This window comes from Colias croceus, chromosome 3, assembly GCF_905220415.1.
Source record: "Colias croceus chromosome 3, ilColCroc2.1".
Taxonomy (NCBI): domain Eukaryota; kingdom Metazoa; phylum Arthropoda; class Insecta; order Lepidoptera; family Pieridae; genus Colias; species Colias croceus.
The window spans coordinates 1,588,822-1,612,592 of NC_059539.1; the positions used below are offsets into that span (position 1 = coordinate 1,588,822).

The 23,771-nt window shown below is 36.5% G+C and overlaps 1 protein-coding gene across 3 annotated transcripts in view; it reads right to left on the reverse strand.

The window, feature by feature from the left end:
• Positions 1 to 1,138: 1,138 nt before the first annotated feature.
• The window catches only part of LOC123706460 (zinc finger protein ush), a 171,151-nt gene continuing 148,518 nt past the window's right edge, over positions 1,139 to 23,771 (reverse strand). For all 3 annotated transcript variants that reach the window (XM_045655746.1, XM_045655745.1, XM_045655747.1), the window contains exons 2-3: positions 2,499 to 4,390; positions 1,139 to 2,285 (exon numbers count right to left, since the gene is read on the reverse strand). In XM_045655746.1, the coding sequence (XP_045511702.1) occupies positions 1,902 to 2,285; positions 2,499 to 4,390 (2,276 nt within the window). In that variant the 3' untranslated portion in view covers positions 1,139 to 1,901. The remainder of the gene's footprint in view (positions 2,286 to 2,498; positions 4,391 to 23,771) is intronic.

The window sequence follows — 23,771 nt, forward strand, 5'->3', positions numbered from 1 at the left end:
AAATTACATATTGCAATTTCTAGGAATATCGTTTAAACTAACGAACTTAATGAACAATGAAGTACGATTGATGTTTGAACATTGAAAATTGTAGGATTTTTTTTCTATTATATTCGAGATATTATTTAAGTTACATACAGATTATGGCACGCCACATCAGATGCTGTCGATAACAAGAGGTTTAAGTGTCATGATGCATTTAGAAGTACGTAGGTATACCTCACCTCTTGACCGCCTCCTTGGTACAGTGGTTGACGCGTGAGCGTAGAACCGAGGGGTCCTGGGTTCGATTCCCGGCGGAGACGAAGAAAAAAAAATGTCTCGGTCTGGTAGGACACAGAAGGCTGATCACCTACTTGTCCCTAAAGAAAAATCGATCAGTGAAACAGATGTAGGTATGTATAATGCATCTGCCCCTTACCCCACTACGGGGATATGGGACTTCACTTTAGGTATACCTCATGTAGATTTTCATTTACTCGTATTGTACAACACTATTCTGTCAAATTCAACACTTGACAGTTAACCTGATGTTGCCATGTTTGAGATTGAGACTTATTCCCACTTTAAGACAAGCACAAAATGATTACACAAAATTTATGGAACAAGTCTTGTATTCACTTAATCTACAATTATAATTAGTGAGATATCTATAAATGCATTACGATTAACCTAGCGAATGCTTTGGCATTGACAAAACATGGTACTCTCTCTTAACAGATTAATAATTTGTAACATGATTGATTTTGCCCTCAAATACTTGAATATCGGTCGGTTGTAAATACGTAATATTTTAACGTTTAGCCATAGCTACTGATAGGTATCACAATAACTAATTAATAGGAGCTTTTAGCATTATTCAGATTCGGTAGAGAAATGTATGATATTGCGTTTACGGTATCAATAAGGTTTTATAATTTATTACTTTGCTGTTATGCAATTAGTTATGTGCGTAAAATATGCCATAATTCTTAGAACAGTGTTATTTAAAAACAAAGAATGTGTGCGTGTACACACACGTAAGAAGTGAAACTTCTTCTTTATGACCTTATTTTCAAAAAATAATATACTATATGCAACTTTACAGAACTACGTCGAATCACGCGTGGTAGGGATAAGAAAAAGATGGCGCGTAACGGAAAAATGTCATGCGTAACGAATAAATGTTACACTAAATTTTTTTCCAACCCCGATAAAGAAGTTTCACTTCAAAAATACGTAACTCGGTTTATTTATTATATCAGCAATATCATTACAGAAAGATATAGCAAGAACACTGGTCGGTGAAACATGGAATGAGCATTTGATTGCTTGGCAAAGTATAGAGTTACCTAAGTCTTATGAGTAAATATTAAACAAATTAACAACAAAGAAAGAACAATCTTAGAACAAATGGTAATAAAATTTAGTTATAATGCGATAATATCTTTACAATTATTTACAATTTTGGTATTAACGTATACTATAATAAGACGAAGAGGTTATTTCCCTAACAATAACTACTTATATTATAACAATTACTACTGAACAAAATTTAATGTACACTAGCCGAGATTTTATTTCACCCATCAGTCTACACAAAGAAATAATTATCAATTTTGATATGCACAAAATCGATATACCTATTTATATTATTGCACATAATATTCATTAATTCCATAAATAGAGAATATTTTCATATTTATGATATGATAATTGTTAAATAAGCGAAGCAGATTTATTCTTCACGCCAATATAATATTAATTATTAGCGACTCAAACCAAGAGACTGATAAATGTCAAATTGGATATTTAAAACGTTATATCTATCACAAATAATATACATTATAAGATTTTAATAACAGACGTGAATGGAAGTATTAGAATTTGTTATCTATGATATTATTTTTAAATATGGCAATTCAAACGACGGGGGCGTCTTTGACACGCGCGGGAACGTTGTTGTTGGCTGCTGCGTCTTGGTTAGCCGCGGTGCAGTAGAACTGTTTGTGAGCCTTGTACGTGTTAACGTATTTGAAGGGAATGTTGCAGGATTTGCAGTAGTTCGGTGTGTCTTCGTCGAGTTCTGGTTCCTTTTTGATGTCAGCGGAGGGGATGGGGGAGGTTTCTTCGGGCTCGGGGTCTTCGGTGGCGTGTACGAGGCGCGCATGTCGGACCACGTTGCCGCGGTACGTGGAGGTGTAGGCGCAGCTGCCGCAGCGGTGCACTCGCTCGCCCACGGCTGGGCTTGGTGAGGTCGTCTCCCGGTTGTCGTCTTCGAGCACGCATGAGATGAAGCTCTCCTCCTGGAATGAAAGTTTGTTATTAAGTTTATGTTCGAACAGTTTAGATATACAACATATTTGGATGTGGTAAGCAAAAGCTTAAAAAAATATGAGAATTTTTGGAAATATCTACTGGCTGATATTTCTTTTTAATGAGATCGGCATTTGGTAGACGTTAATTTAATATGAATAATTATTGAAATATATGAATAACATACAATAATGAATACCAACCTGTAAATCAGCGGGTTTTTCCCGGAAGTGCATTCGTATGTGAGTTCGCATTCCTCGAAGCGTATTTCCTCTGTACCGGCATATTGTGCAGCGAAAGGCCTTAACTCCAGCATGGGCTTCCATATGCCTCTGAGCAGCAGCCGCAGTGGGTGACACAACCTCACAGCACGGGCATTTCCAGCCTCCTTCAGTTCCAGACGTTGGTCTTGGCACTTCGGGCAAACTTCGAGGAGACCTCGTTTCTCTCTTAGTGCAATAGTAGGACTGATGTGTCGTCAGATTATCTAATGAGCTGAAGTGGATACCACAAGCGAGGCAGATAAGCTGTCGATATTGTGGTGGCGGACCAGGTTCCGGTGGAGCGGGACTCACTCTATCTTCTCCACCACCTGCTGAACAATAATGCCTTTTGTGTATACGATAGTTCTCATATTGGCAAAATACGATATTGCACTCTTTGCATTTTGACACTCCTTGTTTGACTAGTACTTGAGGCGACGCAGCCGTTACAGGCAGTTCTGTGGCGAGTCTCAAAGCCAAAGCTGGCGGTATTAATGGCGGAGGTACCACAGCAGGGAACTTGTCTTCGGGTGGTGAAGGAACACTTGGAGGTTTCGGTGTAGGATCTCTTGAATTTCTCCGTCTTCGCTTTGGTGAGCTTTCTCCACTAGGTGATGAAGATCGTCTTGAAGGAGAAGGTGTAGCAGGCGAACCCGGTAATGATGGAGCGCATACAATTTGCTCCGGTGTAGCGGAACGTAATCTATTTTCTTTCTCATGTTCATCAGTAGTTACTGATTCGGGTGTGCGTCGAACACTCAGATCTAAAGGAGTACCAGCATCCCTGGATGGCTCTCGAGGCCTGTTTGCAGATTTAAGAACTTCGGCTTCTTTCCCGTCTGCATTGAGATTTGGTAATGCTCTATTGATTGGTTGAAATGTACCATTTGGTAATAAAAAACAAGGTGTATCTGGATCCGGTAACGTAGTCCCAGGTAGGGTGCTAGCGCTTCGTAATAATGAATATGGAACAATTAGAATTGGATTAGTGGGAAGGGCAAGGGCATATTGGTTTTGAGCTGGAGGAGTTGTTCCAGGTGAAGGAGGTGCAGACCCGGACGTAACAGAACCCGCCCTGGCCGCCGCTAATGCTTGTTTCACAACTTGTCGTGTATTACAGTAATGTGCTTTATGTGCTCTGAATGTTTTGACAGAACTAAAATGTATGTCACAGTCTGCGCAATATCTATCTTGTGCTGGCGAGCCTTCTGTCGCCTCGCCATTTGAGGTAGGCGTTGGCACCGGCGTGCCACTACTGACAGGAGACGAAGAGTGCATCCTCATATGTCGGTTTAAACTAACTTTTTTGTCAGCACTGTATGAACAATATGTACACGCATATTGTTTGCCTACCGGCCGAGTCGTCTTTGCATCATTAGATTCTTCAGTGGCTTGTTCATTAGAAGAATCATTGTTATCTGTTTTCGATCTTCTTTTAGAACAGTAATGTTCCTGATGAGCTTGAAGTGTGCTCAATGATGAATATCTTATACCACACGGTTTGCAAGTGTATCCCGGGGGTGTGGCAGCCGTTGCCGGGAAAAGAGCTGGAAATGTTGCCGCCGTCAAAGCTATGTAGTCCCTTGCTTGCTGCGTCGGTGGTGGCGGTGGGGAAGGAGACGGTGGTTCATGTTTAAGTGTCGTGGCTTGGGGCGCGAGCGCTGGGTCGGTGGCTAGGCTTGTATTAAGGCGCAGTCGCGGCGGGGAGGAAGCTGATCCCTCTGAAGCTGGAGACGCTCTTCCACTGGAAGCGACTCGCTCGCCTTCCGAACTTGGCGTGCGAGGTTCTCCCGGCATCGCCTCGTTCTCGTTTCCCCATTCCTCGTCCTCACCTGGAAAGAATAAACGTTCTATTAATCACACATGTAGATACGTTAATGGAATTCAGAATGGTATACTCAAATAAAAATAAATCTACAATATCGCCTCCTATTAGTGTTGTTAATAGCGGAGCGATGCTAAGTTGGCAGTGGTTTTCTCGCGATAGTCGTCACTCGTCACGTTTCGCTCGCTATCAGTCGACGTCAGTCAGATCAGGCTTCGGTCGAGGCATACATTAGCGCTCCTAATTGAGACGTGCTCGCGGTATGTAAATTTCACCGCGTGGGTGGGGTGCAGAGTTTTCAAGAAATGCAAGTAATGTTCTACTAGGATGCCCGTGAACGGGTGAAATCGAGAGGTCGATCTGTCAACAAACAATGAACCGGTCGCGTCGTAGCTCGTCCATCAACATCGCGCGTGAGTCTGCCCTCGACCAGTAGCAAAACAGAACAAAAAGTTAACGGACCCTGTTGTAATTGGATCTGATTTCCAGAAAACGTTCGCTCACCTTCCTTTTTGAGCGACAACGATCTCGACTGAGCGAGGAATTAACCTATCTTTCGCACAACGATCTCTACTCAAAACGCCAATTAATGAGAGGCTCAACTTCATTCTCCTGCCCCTGTGAAGATCATTATATGGGCACGACAGCGAGATGGACGCAACGATTGGCGCGCGCGCAGACCGCCATCTCGCTGTAACGAATACCACTCGAATCGGATTGCATTCGGGTCACGCTATCCTAGGAGCAGTTCGTTTCGATTGGCCGTTACGATGCGGCGGTGACACCTGATTGGTCTGGCTAATGCTCGCTTTATCTGACGGTTTAATGTCGGCGTCATAGCGAACGCGAGTTTATCGTCGTTCGTTAGTTGCGTTCGAGCTCCCGTTTTTCGCTAAATAAGTTATAAGTTGCGATTGTTCGGAGAGGTTGAATGTTCAATCAGATAGATGGCGTGACTCGGTGTCGTTTAAGCAACGCTCGCGGACAGAATGTCGATTCGTTAAATGATATTCATCAGTGCCCTTTTGTCTTATAAACATGTCAAATATAGAGGCTAAAAGCCCTTTATATGAGGGCTGAAATGCAAATAATTATTTTGTTAGTAACGTCATGTGCCCGCATGGTGCTGCGTTGACTAGAGCGCAAAGACTAGACGCGATACCTTAGCCTTAAAGCTTATTTGATAATATTCTCGGTTTGTATTATTTTACCAAAGCACAGAATACAACAATAAACCTACTTGTTTGTTAAACTGTCCAAAACATGACCATAAACACTGGTAACAGAAAGGTGCAAGAAAAAATACAAAAGTTGTATAATTGTTGAGAGCATTTAGGTACCATTCAAACATCGAATGTTCAAACACGCCACAAGCGCTATTAAAGTGCCATTCAAAATTCTATAACCAGGCCGACAACTGAACACGTGCCTACACAACAGAAGAAAAAAACAAAGCCGCCATCTTGTCCTTACATTTATCAGATGGAAGATCAGGCTCCAATTAAAATAGTCGTGCATCGAGACGGTCACAATCGACTCGATATAGATCTGTGACGGGGGTGACCGATCACCTAGTTTATTCGATATCTGATACCACTACCTGTGATTTTATGTGCTCATACATATGATTAAACACCCGAACAGGATAATGTTTTGTTTCGTTCAATTTGACATGAATAATCGTTGTGACTAGATCGTTGAACTTTACATCTTCTATCTTTTCAATGTTGTTTTCCCGCCAATGATGACAGTTGCTTTAAATGTCAACAGACTGCGGATAGCTCTGGTCACGCTGTGGTATTATCTCGAACAATAATTCGAATTTATAAGGATGAAACAACAATTTGTAAACGTTCAAATATCTATTAATATTTGAGTTTAATTTAATTCCTCATAATGGGATCAGCAGTGAAGTACATAAAATAAATAACAATATTTTTCGTGTCATTATGATACTGTGTAATTATTACCAGCCAGCAACCGAGATATCGGTGTATCCCGCGCTTATCTTTTGACAATTATTAAAAATTTTCGCTTTTTTAATTTCTCGCCAGCCTGTTTACAATTTTTTATCTGTTACGTGTTGTATCTGTGCGCGGTGATCTTGAACGACAGGACATCGTGCGTCACGAAGCGACATTTACATATCGGTCCGATACACAGCTTGCTCCTGACGATTGCTTGCGATTCGAGGTGTAAGCATTCGTGTACTTGAGTCTTGGGGAAAAGGTGATGGGATTTCATTTCACGCTTTTTTAGTAACTGTGTTCATTATGTTTTACTTCCTAGAAGGAAGTGAAGATTGTTTGTTTCCTACATGGTTATTTTTATTTTCTTTAATGTCGTGTATGATAACAGTAGGTTTATTATAATGTGATAAGCCTTTCCGATTCATATGAAATAAAAAATTTCATTTTGATTTGAATTTTATTTATTACTACCTAACCTATTTTTTCTAACTTAAATATTTACATTGCATTTATTCCGACGCGACGTCTAAAACACTTTACAGCAAGCGTTCCACATAATTTTTTTACTTTGAAACAATTAAAAGAAACGATAAAGCTTACGTAGGTATTTACTTCATTCAATTGTCAAAAATATTTTAAACTAACATACCTACATTAAACTTTACCTTTTTCTAAACCTATTCATATTAAACCACCAGCCTTTATTAATCGACTAGCATTCCGCTCGCGGCTTCACCCGCGTTTCCAAAGAAAAACCCGCATAGTTCCCGTTCCCGTGGGATTTCCGGGATAAAACCTATCCTATGTGTTAATCCAAGTTACCCTCTATATATGTGCTAAATTTCATTGCAATCTGTTCAGTAGTATTTGCGTGAAAGAGTAACAAACACACACATATACATACACATCCTCACAAACTTTCGCATTTATAATATTTGTTGTATAGTTATACATATTATATTAGTTAAGTTATTAATCCACATAATTCACAACTCAGTAATTCACATAACCTACATTTTACAAGCAAAAAAAGTGTCACAGCAAGGAATCGCGCTGAGTGCAAAAACGTCGCTCGCAGCTAGATAAGGCTTCCTTGCGTCCTGTATAAATCTTGATGTCGTGATAGTGCACACAAGTACATCAAATTATGTGTACAAGTATGTGTGATTTGTTTTGTGTGCGTGTGTGTAAATATGTTAAAGGAAGTGTATTTAAATCTAGTTACATCGATTGTAAAAGCACCGGAAGCTTTGTCTTTATAAGTTTATAGCTTTCGCTTTGACTTTATGTGCTTTTTGAAGTTTTAAGTCAAATATTGTGTGTATAGTTTATAAATATATAGATTTTTATATAACCCCAGCCATAAAAATAGCTCTATATATTTTTTATTTTCAGAAGGGAAAATTTACTTGTAGCTTGTATTTTTCCAAGGGCGGATCTAGCTTTAGTGCCAGGGGGGGGTCACATAGTCGTGGTCAATTTACAAAAGCTATACCTATTTTGATAATTTAATTGATACGTAGATTAAAAAAAAAACGGTCAAGTGCGAGTCGGATTCGCGAACCAAGAGTTCCGTACAAACATTTTTAATATCAAGATTCTGTGTTCACGGGAAGTACCCTGTAGGTTTTGATTCCTGGCGACACTTGAGAATGTTGATAAGCATGAAATGTATGTTTTAGCAATTTTTCCTCCATTTGTGCTGACATTGCTTTTAACCAAATTTCAAGACTGTGTTCACGGGAAGTAGTACAATATAGGTTTTGATTCCCTTGCCGATAATGTCGAAATTTGCGATAATTTTCATTTTCAGCATAAACGGCTGCATCTTTTGATTGCAATGGCTTATAAGTTTGATTTTTTCACAGCTTTAAGGAACCGTAGATTTGATTATTCGGTATAAATTTCAGATTGATACCTCCACGCGTTCCTGAGAAAAAGGGTCTTGACAGGCAGACAAACTTGAAAATTGTTCAAGATATATTTACTTTAAAAATATATATTTTTTGCAATTATTCCTGTATCTGTACTATAAGATGTTACTTCGTACCGAATTTCAAGATTCTGAGTTTACGGAAAGTACCCTGTAGGTTTTGAGTTTTGATACCCTTGCGAATGTCGAAATTTTTCGGCATTCGGCTGTATCTTCTGATTCGTTGACATAGAAGTTTGATTTTATTATAGCTTAAAGGTATCATAGACTTGAGTTTTTGGCATGAATATCAATTTAATACATGTAAGCGTTCATGAGTAACAGGGTTGTAAGTTTAAATTTTTTTTTAATATTTTTTTTATAATAATCTAAGTAAAAATTCATGTTTTTCACAATTAGTAAACAAAGTCGTTTTCTCTGTGCCTATGTCCCTTTGTATGATTAAATCTTTAAAACTACGCAACGAATTTTTATGCGGTTTTTTTAAAGATAGAGTGATTCAAGAGGAATAGTATATAATTTATAAGGGTTTAGATAAAGCGGGCGAAGCCGCGGGCTAGCTAGTCTGCGTTATAAGATGTTACATTGTACTACATTTCATGACTCTGTGTACTCGGAAACTACCCTGTAGGCTTTGATTTCCTAGGGAGTGTCGAATTTTGCGAAAAATTTCAGCATTTACAGCTGCATCTTTTGATTGCATTGGCTTATACGTTTGAATTTTTCACAGCATCAAGGGACTGTAGACCGTCGTAGGATTTCGACATTAGCAAAGGAATCAATACCTGCAGGGAGCACCCTGTCCCGTAAACACAAAGTCTTGAAATTGAGTTAAAAAGTATCGTCTTATAGCACAGATGTAGGAATAACTGCAAAAACCCTAATTATTTAATTAAATAAAATAAAAATACATTTTTTTAAATAATTTTAAACTTACAATCCCTTTACTCATGAACGTCTACATGTATTAAATTGATATTCACATCAGAACTCAGGTCTATAATAACTTAAATCTGTTATTTAATTCAAATTCTATGTCAACGCAATCTGAAGAAAACGCAAATAGAGCCTCATATTCTGTAACTCGCAACTACTTGCAAGGGAATCAAAACCTACAAGGTACCTACTTCACGTGAACACAGTCTTGAAATTTGGATAAAAGCAACGACTTATAGCACAAGATAAAGAAAAAATTCCTTTAAATAAAATTGTAAGATACAACCTATTAAAAAAATAGGTTTGCTCGGAGCCCTCGGTGCGCGAGTCCGACTCACACTTGGCCGATTTTTTGTCGTAATTTTCTATTGTTTTATGTCTTATCCACGAACTGGGGTATTTCGATATTTGAGGTTTTGTGTGAAAAGTGTGCAAAAGTTGTAGTAAAAAAATTAATAACCTACTATAACTTTATTCCGCAGTTATAGGTTTTTTCAAAAATCGATAAACCTGATTTTTGCCCTTGAATCACGACCACAGGTCGACCCTAATTAACTTTTCCTCTAATTTTTGTTATATTCTCTTCCGTTTGTAATTGATTTACCTAATTGTTTTATATTACTTTTATGTCTCAAAAGTCAATAAAAACATCATGTAGAACAGTATTAAGTTGTAAATTTAAAAAAGATAATATTAAATTAGTGGTCCACTTAGGTCGTGGACCTAGCCCAGGGGGGGGTCATGACCCCATGACCCCCCCCCTGGATCCGCGCTTGTATTTTTCCGAGATATTACTTCTTACTTACCTACCTTAAACTGTAATGTGAGCCTAGCATCTCTACATGGGTTCAAATTCAAACTACACAAGGCATCACCATAACATTTCGAGTCTATTGATTAGCGTCTTTCCCCACAACTCAGAAACAAAACACGGCATTGCACTCTCGATATTTACATAACAATCGCTTTTTTAAATCTATGCAAAACGCGATTCCAGCCCCTCACATGCGACCTCATAACACCACGTCAATCGTGAATTAATATTATAATTGCGACGTCGATTCCGACCTGATCTGGGTTTAAATGAAATGGCAGTTTTAAAAGTTTAATGTTCAGGGCAGTTATTGGGTTGAAATATGGGACTATAGTGAGTATATTACAAGGATGTCCATAGTATGACTATTCTAAATCAGAAGAATCTTTATTTGAAGATACTAACGACGAATGAAGACGCCGAGTTTGATTCCATGAGTCTTTCAGGAGAGTTTCATATGGCAGTAATTACACACACACTTTAGTCTGGGACTATCGATTAAGAAGCATGCACATTCTACTTAAACGATTGCACCATCAATAGTCGATATCGATAAACGATAAAGTTGCGTTCGCGCTGGAGGCGTCAAAAGTGGGCGTCGTGACGCGAAACGTGACGGTACCCCGCGCCCAATCGTATCGATCTCGATTTAATTATATGATCGTTTAGATTGAATATTAAAATATCGATTGTATGATATGTTGAGTCAAAAGTGAAATAGCAGGCATATCACTGGGACGTAGTAGATTACCATCTAGGAACAGCATAAAAAGTTACCTAAACTCTCTATTAATATTAAATAAAACGGATGAAAAAGATTTGCATATTTATGAGAAATAATGAGAATGCATTACAGACTAGTGACAACTTCTGAAAAAAATTAAAAGTAAGTTCTTTAAGTCAATAAAAACAACACCATGGTCCATGCATCCAGTCTCGAATGCTCGAACCACAGTTCATTTCGTCAAAAGAACCATATTCCAACCATAATCTCCAATAGAAACGAGACAGATAGTCCGAATACCGAACCACACGTAATATAAAACTATAGTCCGAAATATTGTAATACTGTCGTCCAAACTATGACCCATACGAAAAAGTTCCCGCTCAAAACGTGACGTCACACATTATTGTATTCCACGCGTGATTCGCTTCGAATTTTCTGGAAACCCGATACCGATAGTGTTCCGCAAAAGATCTCCGATAGGCGACTGGGAAATGCATACGTCATTATTTATTCCGCCTGACGCTGATTTTATGATTAGGTACGTGAAACAGCCGTGATAATATCTTATTGTACAATGCTTGTTTTAATGTTCAAATTATTGCAAGTGATAATTTTAATAGTAGTTCAATGATATAATATAGATTAGGATGTTTTTGTATAGTTATTTAATTGTGTAATTTAAAAAATTTAGCAGGTTTAAAAAAGCTCTGTTATATGAGCTTTTGTAAACGGCGCGGTGGCACAGATGACAGAATACGGTGGTTTCAAATTTAACAAGAGCGTCTGAAAGGTCAGTACTAATAAATTTTAGTACATACTTTTATTCAATCAAATGTTCTTAAGTAGATATATTTTTTGAAAATATAAACGTAACTAATAAAGCCACGAAATTTCGCATTTTTTAAGTCGATGATTTAATTCTATGTCGTCTTTACGAACGGTAAAAAATACGCATTTTATTTTGTACTAAAATTATTAAAGTGCGTTAGTTCATTTGTTTTATCACAAAACTAGCGGTCCGCCCCGGCTTCGCCCGTGGTACATGTTTACGTTTTCTCTACATAAGATCCATCCTCGTACTTCAAGAAATATAATAAAAAAAGAATTATCGAAATCGGTTCAGCCATTCTCGAGTTATGCGCTTACCAACACATTTTGCGATTCATTTTTATATATAAGAGAAGATAATATCAATTTATAAACAGGTAAGTAGGTAAAGCTTTTGTTATTTCTAGAAAAATGTTTTATTATCATGTAGGTCACGTAAAGTAAAACTAGGTATTATTTTATTTAAATCCCAATCTCGATACGATCGCACATGTGTAGAACAATTTTTTCTTTTAATTACAACGAAGTTAAAGAAATTGTACATCGATGTACGAAACGGTTAAATTATGGATATGCGAAACAAGTATACAGAAGTAAATAAGTCAAGTTCTTAATAACTTTATGACTAAGAAATTGGCATTATTTTTATCATTATGATGCATGTGACGAAAATAAAGTCCAATAAAAATTGTTAGTTATATTTTGTAACAACAAATTTTTAATCACGGCCGAACACATGTTTTAGATAACCAACTTTTAAAGTTTTTAATTTCGCTGCCACAGATAAACAATCTACTTACCCAACTGTCAAAGCATTACGAGTTGCCGCATCGAAAAATTCACACATCATTACAAATTACATGTGGCAACACCTTATGAATATTAACTTGCATTCTACATCAATCATAGAGGTCGTAGAGATTCTTGAAGCTGATAATACACTCGTTTGTTAAAGGGTTTACTAGGCTATGTGGGTTACCATGTAATTAATAAAACGATAACGCTTAATGATTAAAAATAAAAAATAATTGAGGTGGATTATGCATTTGTGGAAATATTATACTCTGTGGAGTTGGAATTTTAAACAGTTTGTCACGTAAAATTAATTTAATGTACTGTATAGTATTTATCTTACAGGGTCTATATGTTTTTAACAAAATGTAATATCACCAAGCCACGTTCTATATTCTACAAACGCAATTTAAATCAATAAAGAAACAAAACAGTTTTAATTAAATACACACATACTTACAACACATAAACGGACAAGCAACAAGCTTACATCGATATTAGAACGCCACTATCGCGTCAATACAATCTATTTGTTACAACACTATCTCGATACGATAGTATCTTTCGACGAAAATAATTAACTCTGTTCGCCTTCAAACATCGCGTCCGACGGCTACTCCCATACCAATTACTACTGACATCGATAGACAGAACAACACTAGTGAAAAAAAGTCCACTTGTGATCGTGTTAACAAGCTAGTGATGGATCGAGCTTCGATCTAATGCGCTCGATTTTTTCTTCAATACAAAATGGGAATGGCTGGCAATAAACCGCTTGTAATGGCCAGTATTTATTATGTAAAAAAGAATAGTCGTTTGCTTTGTCTTTGCACCGTAATTTTGAATTTAGAACCGTTTTGGAAGTGCAACGTTAAAAGGCAATAAATGTAATTCCTTATGGTTTGTAAGTAACGAATATTCAGGCACTAAAGGACGAGTAAATGTTTTATTTTTATTTTTATTTTGGTGGCATATTAATTATATTATATTTACGCTATTAAACATTAATAAGTGTATCTAAAGATCTTACTGTCCGGTGACGGAAAAGCTTGACACAATACATTATTTATAACAATTACATTATGTAGTTTACACTTTTTATTGACTCCTATTAGCTGTCACTTCCACACGCATTTAATATAAGTTATTCACAAAAAATATACACGCATTCTTGAACGATGTAGTTATGTTTTTGCGGTCGCCAGGTAGGTATTTATTTTTAATTAATTCGATTTTAATCATCAGCTGGACGTTATCGCGGGAAATTGCAGCGTTGCCAGGAGATGGCGGTGATAGCTGTCCCTTCGATAATTTGTATAATTAAAGAAAATCGATGGCGATTGGACGCGATTCTAATCGATTATTTATAAAGTTAATTTTAATCGAATTGAATAGATGCAGGGAAATGTCGACGAGATAGCGAGTCAATTAAATGCTTATTGTTGTTTAGAATATTGTAAATTTAATCTTGAAAGGTACGTTATTGCCATTTTAATCTTAATAATCAAATGTTTTAAGTTTTGTTTAGTGATTTTTTCAAAATCAATGCGCATGCGAACTTTATTTACCTGTAACTAATAACTACGTCTATCAAAATTCGATGATTTTCTGCCAATTTTAGGAATGTAAATAGCAATTTATTAGCGTTTATAACTTATTTTACGGAAAAAAAATCACTTACTGCATTTCTATAAGTCCGTCCTTACAAAATTGGCGGCAAATTTAGTACAAATAATGCCAAAAGGAAGAGATTGAATGAGAAATTAGTGTTGCGCCGCGACCGGCGGATAAACATCGAATCGTAAAAAAATTCAAGTCGTTCCGATTGTGGCGGGCGGGCGAGAGTTCGAGATTTGAAAATTAGCATTTTTGTCGAATAACTCTGCTGCGGTGTCTCGGTAAGCGCCCGATACGAGCCTCGCCGGTTGCCGGTTTTTTTTTACGTTTTTTAAACGGATTGGACTTTAAAATATTTCTCTATTCCCTGACACGGTCTTTAACATTTGAAAGAGATTACGGAGCATTTTTCCGATATGTTTCTTAATGTTGTTATTATCTTTTCATGTCGTCATTACCAATTGAAATTAAGTATTTTTTTTGTTTATTAATTTGTTCACATTAAAATTTTAAAGTACATGTAAATACATTATATAGACTATAAAATGATGGTTTAACTTAAGTATCTTTAAAGCTAATTAATCAATAGTCATAAAAAGAAACACGTAAACAAATAATTTAATCCTACCGTATTATCAGAGTCCATTTCGAGTCATAAAAGTCCGTCTATGATCTTCGCCTAATCGATAAGAGCACTAATTGACTGACGTGGAACCAATCGGGGAAACTAGCAAAAACGATGCTCTAAAATCCGTTGACCCTTTATCTTCCGCCAGCCAGCGCTCATTGGGCGAGAGCCGAATTTATGTCGTCGAGTAATCCGAGCCCATTTGTATAGATAATTTTTATTATTGCCATCTCTTCGACGCCGGCCGCGCTCGATAAACGCCAAAGGAAAGAGTTCGTAATGACTATTTAAGTAAGGAAGACGTATTCCTCTCGGCTGTCGATAAGTTAAAGAATTTGTGGGTGGAATTCCATTTTTAAATATATTACTAGGGTTACTCCGCCAACATCTATCGACATTACAAACCTATCGATACTTACCTACAACTAGTTATAATTTATAATTAAGATGTTTACATAATTAGCAAATTGATTTAAATAACGACAAGACTACATCAAAATTGCGATAACATACTATTAACTTATCGAACTTATGTTTTTTTTTTCAGATGGATAATGCAAATATGATAAATCAATTCGATAAGAGATCCATTTACCGGTATCCATATCTGGGGGTATTATTTATTTCTATTTTAATGACCAGCTAATCGACAAACAAAATTATTCAGCATCTCATAAATATTAAAGATTGCAACCCTACCATAGACAAGTATGCGTGTAAACTATTTTTAACATGGCCACACTGACTTTATCTGCCCCCGCTCTTATGTCCGCGTTATCTCGCTCAGTGCATTAGTCTTCGATAATAGAACGATAAAACTGATCGGCCGGCGGCGCCACGCTCGATTTCGATTATACTCGATATAAAAAAAGAATCGATTCCACGCGATAATGATGTCATGCCTGATGCCACGCTGTCGCAGTTAAGAGTTAAGAGTCTTAATTGTGAATTCCTATTTAATGTTCGAGTGACAATCAATTGTGGAATTCATAAGATGGACTCGAGCTTCGAATACATTTGGACGTGTTGTGTTCAGTGTAGAGACGTGCCTCTTGGCGGGCTTAAAATAATGAATTCCATTTACCAAATTTATAATTTACTATATGTAAATAAAAGTCATTTGTATTTGAATAAAACTAAAATTGATTACGCACATCACTACTCATGTTCATAAAATGCGTTCCCGCCAAAATTGCTTGTGTCGTTTTTCATCCCCTTTGTTCTACATTTATTTACCGCGTACCCTCAAAATATCCTTTACATGACGCTCATTATATTGCTGAAAGACTGAAATTTTGTCTATTCGACAAAATAGTGCGATAACGTTAATGATGGTGTTTAGCGGCGGCCATTTTGAAACGCTTTGTTGATGTCATTTAATAAAACGTAAAGGTTTTGCTGTTACACGATAGCCAAATAATGTGTATAGAAGCTATATTAGATATGATAATATTACGTATGTTATATTTTGAATATAAATAAAAAAATGTGTGCGTGTACTAGAGTACACACGTAAGAAGTGAAACTTAGGGATAAGAAAAAGTTGGCGCGTAACGCAAAAATGTCACGCCTACGGCGTAACGCAAAAATGTCACGCCTACGGCGTAACGCAAAAATGTCACGCCTACAGCGTAACGCAAAAATGTTACCTACACTAAATTTTTGTCCAACCCCGATAAAGAAGTTTCACTTCAAAAAATATTGTATAGATTTCCTCTTTTCCTAATTTATTGAAGTGAAACTTCTTCGCGATTGGAAAAAAATTTAGTGTAACATTTTTTCGTTACGCGTGACATTTTTCCGTTACGCGCCACGCGTGATTCGACGTATTTCTGTAAAGTTGCATATAGCAAATTATTTTTTGAAAAATAAGGTCATATAGAAGTTTCACTTCTTACGTGTGTACACTAGTACACGCACACATTTTTTTTAACAATGTTTTGCGTCGTTCGTCGATTTCATATAATTATAATGCAATTAATACATTAAAATGAGTAGTCGCATAATGCAAGAATAATATTATACTGTTTAGTTTTATTGTCTTTGACCTGAATGAACATATTTTTTCCATTACAAGAAAGCAAATGGCGATCGTGGAGATAAGGAAATAGCTAAGCGCTATTAGCGCGATAAATATTTTAATGTATGCCAAATGTATGCTAATTTTGTCTGCACTTTGCTAAATTTATTCTATTGATTGTCAATTTGACAGTTGATTTGGCGGGAAACAATGCATGCCACGTGCGTATTAATGCATTTAGTTTGTGAACCTTCTCATAAAATTGAGACAATTTTTTTAAAGAGCCTTCAGTATAAATCAAACTTTATCGGGTTTTACAATAATTAGAGTACCGAGGAATACCAAACATTTCCACCAATGTATAACCAACGAGTATACATGTAAAAATACCAAACATATTCTGTAAAGTCAAAATCAATTCGTACATCACGTAAAAAAAGCTCAAAATATAAAGAGCAGAACACACGGAGCGATCTCGATCGCAGCTATCGGCATCTTAGTTTGTTCTCACATCATTACCCGCGCCGACGGCTACAAATTTACATCCAACACAATGGCTATCCGACATCGAGGAATCATTAAGGTGATCCCGATAGCGCCACGGATCTATTATTAAAACGTCCTATCTCCCGATGCGAGCACAAAGAAAAATAGCGCTTGTACAATCCATTGAAAGTGTAATCTTGTCTGCAACCAACCGGGCGGTTACACAGATGAATTTTGACGCCGATGACAGAAAGTCATAAATGCTGTATCGGTACACGGGATTGTGTGTTTAGTAGCAATGGAGTAAGGAGGATATTATCTTGATACGGCCCACGGATCAGGGTAGGCGATCGGCATTACAATGGACTTTAATAGGCGATCGCGGAAAGTAAAAATACGCAAATAGGCTATTTTTTAACGTAGTTTTATACTACAGTTGTGAAGTATAAAAATACCATTTATTCATGTTTTGTTTATTTTTCAATGCATCGAATAGAGAGATATGATAGTAAATTAATGTTTTCGTTAATGCATTAACTTATTAACTTATTTTAATCACAGCTTCAATAAAAACTCGTAGGTACTTAGGTGTTTGCTATCAAAAACACTGATTACATTTTTTTGTTATTAATTTTCTCTATAACATTCCTTCCTTCCTTTTATTTTATTTATACACATCTAATCCAATAAACGGATCAATTTCTGTATGCTAATCCCATCGCTCATGATCATAAAACTATTAAAAATACCATTTTTGGCCAAGTTTTGCATACAATACGCGGTTCGTTATAGCGGCGGGTTTGACGCGCGGCGCGGACGTATCATGTGATCGGAGCCTAATTTGCTTCGTGCGTTATTCATCCCGCTTATTATCCGCTGCATCTACAATAAATACGATTTTGTACTAAAATGATTGTCTATAATAGTGCATACAAGTTACGGTGCGCCTTTTGATAGGGAGCTTGTAAGGCAGTCGAGATATACTTATTTAAGCGTAAGAAGTAAATACTTTGATATCATGTAAAATTGCGGATTCTTCGTCTAGAATGAGACAAAAGGTTATGTTTATTCGATTTCAATGACTACACAAGTTTTAGTCGAGGATGTATCAAAAGTGTAGCTAGTGTAAAGGTACTTATAGACGTGTTATAATTATGACGTATAAACCAAAACTTGACCAACGATATTGTTCCAGTATTTTTTTATAATCTTATCACCTTAACAAACCAAGCAAACATTCAAGATCAACAAAATGTATGCTTTATAATTAGTGAAAAGGTGCATTACTAATAGACCGAAAAAACGCATTGTTTTGCTACTGAATCTTTATTTCTTATTCTTTGCATCTAATTACAACGCACCGTTTCAATTAATACAACAATACAGTATTAAGAGGGCTTATTCAATTTAACGCAAGTCAAAATCTCCGCGATCTATTACGATAGATCGCGGCTTGCGCTATCCTTTTACTATGAATAGCATAAGTCCACAGGAGAGCGCCGAGCAACATGTCCTCTCTCTGGAAAGGCTCGCTGCCGACTGATTTTAATCGGGTCGCGCGCAGTGTTTTATAGTACTTTAAAAAAAATTGTAGAAAAATAATAGAGGTACCTTAGTTGATTTTTTAAATTTTATCTTATAAGTAAGACGTTCTTTTATTGCAATATGTAAAAATAATATTAAACTAAGTCAAATATCTTGGTGAAAATAATCATTTTGTCGACTATAATTTCTAAAAAAATTCACATTGTTCGGATTTTAATTTCGTAAGTTAGGAGTCCAAAATAAAAAAATCTCTTAACTAACTATTTTAATAAGGATTTTTGCAGTTAGTTAAAAAAAATTGTGTGTTAGATCTGTCAGCGATTTCAGATATTTTTAGCTTCGAAATTGACACTAAAAGCGAAATCAAGTAATCATCGGCTCAGTTATCTTGATGGTATTCACAAATACTGTATTAATTGAAAAAAACTCTTAACTAACTATATAGACTATAAAATTTCCTAAAATTATTAGTAATTCATATGTTTGTAAGATAAGTGGTTGATGGACAATCTGGTTTGAAAAATCACATATTTGAGCCAAACAGCGCACGGACCGCGTACACGGCCTTAACAAGCTCCCAACAATCGTTTATACTGAAAACGATTATCTTCAAATCTCGAATCCGTTATCCGGTATCGATATCCACACCGGCCACAGACAATATAAGATGACGAAAACGGCGCGAACAATTGGCCCTATTCGAATACAGATAAGTGAAAACACGGCAGCTGAACAAAAATACCACAGATAACGCAGATCGCATCTGTAAACAATGCTTTGGTACCACGCTCTCATTATCCCCGTAATATTGCTGCGCAAATTATAGTATCTTGTGCTGTGTTTTTAAATTAATTATGTATTTACGTAAGTGTAGATAGTTCCCGCGACTTATGGGTATTGTATGAGCAATAAAAGGTGCATGTTGTTTTTGACCAAAATATAATATTTTGGTGTGAAATTGTAACACGTTCGTGAAAATGTTCTGTCAGTATTTTAAAATTGTATCACATGCTTTAAATTAGTATTTATTTATTAAAAAAATAGTTTATGGGTAAATGCAATATACATTATTTAAATTGTAATTGAATGAAAAGTCTCATTCCATTGTATATTTCACTGTAGCTTTGCTTTTGCGATTTTCCTAGTACTAAGATACGCCCATACATTTTAGAAAGTCATACATATACAGGGGACAATACAAGGTTAAGGGCCACAGCCCTGACCCCGCAGTTACTGGACATATTTCTGACTTCATAATCAGCAGAATTTTGTCTCTGCACTACGGAAACCGGTCGAAACGCTGTCTTAAAATGCATAGAGATAACAAACAAGCAAATTACCTTCGACAATAATTTATCGCGATAAAGAACTGCAGACGATATAATTTATAACGAATATTGATACAATATCAGCTGGACATCTAAAAATTGTTATCTACAGCGCGGGACCGCAATTTACCGGGAATCGAATGAATCGATGCGTCTGATTTGTAATCGATATTCCGCGGTCGCAGTGTTGTCGATAATTGACTATTTGTTCCAAGAATCGCGGCATCGATATTTTTTTATTGATATTATATCGGTTTATTGCGGCAAAAAGCGGTGGTTTTGGAGACACGGCCGTTGTATGGTTTTAAGGGCGTTAGTGTCAGTTTTGTATAATAAAACGATTTGAACTCAGGCCATGCTTTATGATGCAGTGGGAGCGCGTATGTGCCGTCAATGCTTGATGAAAAATATTGTTGGGTTTACGTTAACAAAGGTTATAAAGCCTTATTTGATGCCTTTTACTGTCTCTTTATTGGATTGATGAAAAAAGAAGGGTTGAAAGATAAAGAGACTTTGTGCGTGAGAAAAATTGCTCAAAATGTATGTTACTATAGATATAGACATTAGCCGTTATACTCATGATAGTTGATACGGAATATATTGTAGCTATAAATTTGTATTAAATAGGTGCACACGAATATCTCTACCCTCTATGATAAAAGAAAATGTACGCAGGTTTAAAAAATTAGGAAAATGTAAAAGTAGTGTGAAGTCCCGTGTCCCCGTAGTGGGGTAAGGGGCAGATGCATTATGCATACATCTGTTTCACTGATCGATTTTCTTTAGGGACAAGTAGGTGATCAGCCTTCTGTGTCCTACCAGAACGAGACATTTTTTTTTCTTCGTCTCCACCGGGAATCGAACCCAGGACCCCTCGGTTCTACGCTCACGCGTCAACCACTGTACCAAGGAGGCGGTCATTAGGAAAATGTAAGCATACCTCTAAATCCATAAAACATTGAATTACATTATTTTGAAGTTTTAGATTTTTATAAAAATAATGAACTGGACAATCATTGAAATTTTATCTCAACAGTTATTCATTGATTCAAAATGTTCCTCCAAAACCGCGAACCCCATTCATAAAACGTTCTTTATTCGAAAATTTTCCAATTTTGACACATGGCATTCGTTTAAGCCAAGATGGCCGATACGCGATGACAATAAGACCACCATATCACTTTCGATGGCCGATTGTATTGTTATGTTATTTATTTCGACTGTCGTGTTTGCGTGTTTGTGTGTCAGCTATTGTCATGTGTGTGCTTGTGCATTTGATGGCTCGGCACCTGCTTTGTGATGGATGTTTTTTTGGGATATTTTGGTATTTCTGGTGGGGCATTTTCGCTCTTCGCAAGGATTTTTAACTGATGATTTATATTAAAAAGAGACTTAAGTATCTATGATACGTTGATATGGTATATGAGCTAACTTACGGATGAAATCCTTAAGTTTTGTAGCTTTTGATACCATTTATATTTATAAAACCATGGTAGGTAACAGCTCTTCACACTACAAGTCACACCAATCGACAATCTGATATTTTAATCACTGAGAGAATAACGAAGACTCTGGACTCTATTCCTCCTAAAATTCCCACATTCTTACGCTAATTTTCTCATTTCATGCCAGTTCTTAACATGTTTATTAAGTACTCCATGTAGACATCTATCATTTATGCACTGTAAGCCATAAAAGCCGTTTCCATGATTGATAGCCAATACATGTGGTCTTTTAAATTTTGTTGGGCAGAAAATTTAAAACACATTTGTGGTCGTTAAGGAAACGCCGGACGCTTCTTACCGAGGACACCAGCTCGTACTTACCTGTAAAGAAAAATGCACATTGAGTAAAATAGTAAAAGTGTTGGTAAATGAATATATTTTGGGAAAAAATGTCCAAAAGTCCATATTAATGTGACCTTTACAGGCTCTAGATTTGATTGGAGTACATACTATTAACAGGTATGGGCCAATAATTGATCCTTTAAAACATTTTCAGTGAAAAACAACAAAAGCATCTACAAAATTTTACATAGCAAAAAAAATATATTCATAGAGCTGAAACTATTACATAACCGTCAAAACAAAACCCATCCCTAAGATACGCATAACGTATAATAAATTAATTTGTCAAAGTTTGCTCCATTTTTACATATACATGTGTGTGTTTAGATTGTTATCACACGCACACACCCATGTCGTAAAATGCGCTTTGTCAACGCCATAGCGACATGAATTATTTTAACATAAGTACGTAAAAGCTTTCATTTTTCATACTATATTACCGACTTTGATAAAATGTTGAGTGTTTATTTTTTTACGCTGTTTAGAATTTTTAATCTCTCGCAACATTATGTGTAAGTCAGATTGGTGTCAACTTAATTATGGACGAAATAGAAACGAACGCAATAATATTTCCAAAAGTGTTTTATGTTGGTATCAATAGTCTGAACTTTTTTTACGGCACTGTCAAAAAATTGGCGCGTTTTGAAAAAAATAAACTAAAATCTAAAAAAATAGCACTGACTGGAAAGTGGAAGCCCATATTCGAAAAAAAAAAATTCAAAAATGGAACGCAATTCGGGCCTGGCGCGCGTCACGTTCGCGTGGCTGACACAATAACAGCGCATCACGACACGCCACGCACATTCCCAAACACGCATTGTCGCGCTCGCATTGTTTATCTTTATATCCCTCGCTCATCGTTATAATTTGTAATGCGATTTATATCATCGTTTTATGTTTATCATTACTTGAGTTAATTTCTTAAATGTGCGTGTTCTGGACTGTCAAGTTATGTTGCAATTAATCAGCATTAGTTTGTGACGTGAGAAAAATAATTAATTATGTCACGAGTACTTATATTTTCAATTAATTGTACTGCTATAAACTGTATGAGCAGTGTGCACTGAGCAGTATGAAATATAATAATACATATGAAAATGTTTAATACTTGATATATAACCTTCAAGAAACAAAGAATTGCGTAGGTTTCGCATACATACGAACAAAAAAACGCTCATACAAAATAGAGACCGTATCAACAAGACACTGGCATTCGTAATGCAAATGTTGCATAGCACCTGCGTAGGTGCAATCTGTGGATCTACCTCGTACTTCGATATCTGCGGCTATGCTATCTGTGACGTGGGTGGGCTTTATTTTTTTTGGCATAGACAATGGCAACTCTGTGGTACGTAGACTGTGGTATAGACAAAGATAGACAACGAATCTGTGCAGACAAGTCATGTTGAAGGTTTTAAAAAATCTGAATAATCTTACCAAAAAAGAATTAGAAGAAAAGAGAAATCCATACTAATATTATAAATGCGAAAGTAACTCTGTCTGTCTGTCTGTTACTCAATCACGCCTTAACTACTGAACCAATTTGCATGAAATTTGGTATAGAGATATTTTGATTCCTGAGAAAGGATATAGGCTACTTTTTACCCCGGAACATAGGATAGGTTTTATCCCGGAAATCCCTCGGGCACGGGAACTATGCGGGTTTTTCTTTGACTTCGCGGGCGAAGCCGCGGGTGGAAAGCTAGTATTCAATAAATCGTTTAAATTTTATAACGATATTCATTTCTACATGCTCTTGAGTAGGTACATAGGTGTAAATTACTCTAATATATTTAGATAATTTGGTTGGTGCTTAGATTAAGGATTGGTCTCCGCGCGCGCGCTACGACTAGATACCGCTCCACCTAAAAACAATAGCTCCGTGAGTGCGGCAACTCAGTTCTGTAGTGTGTGTAA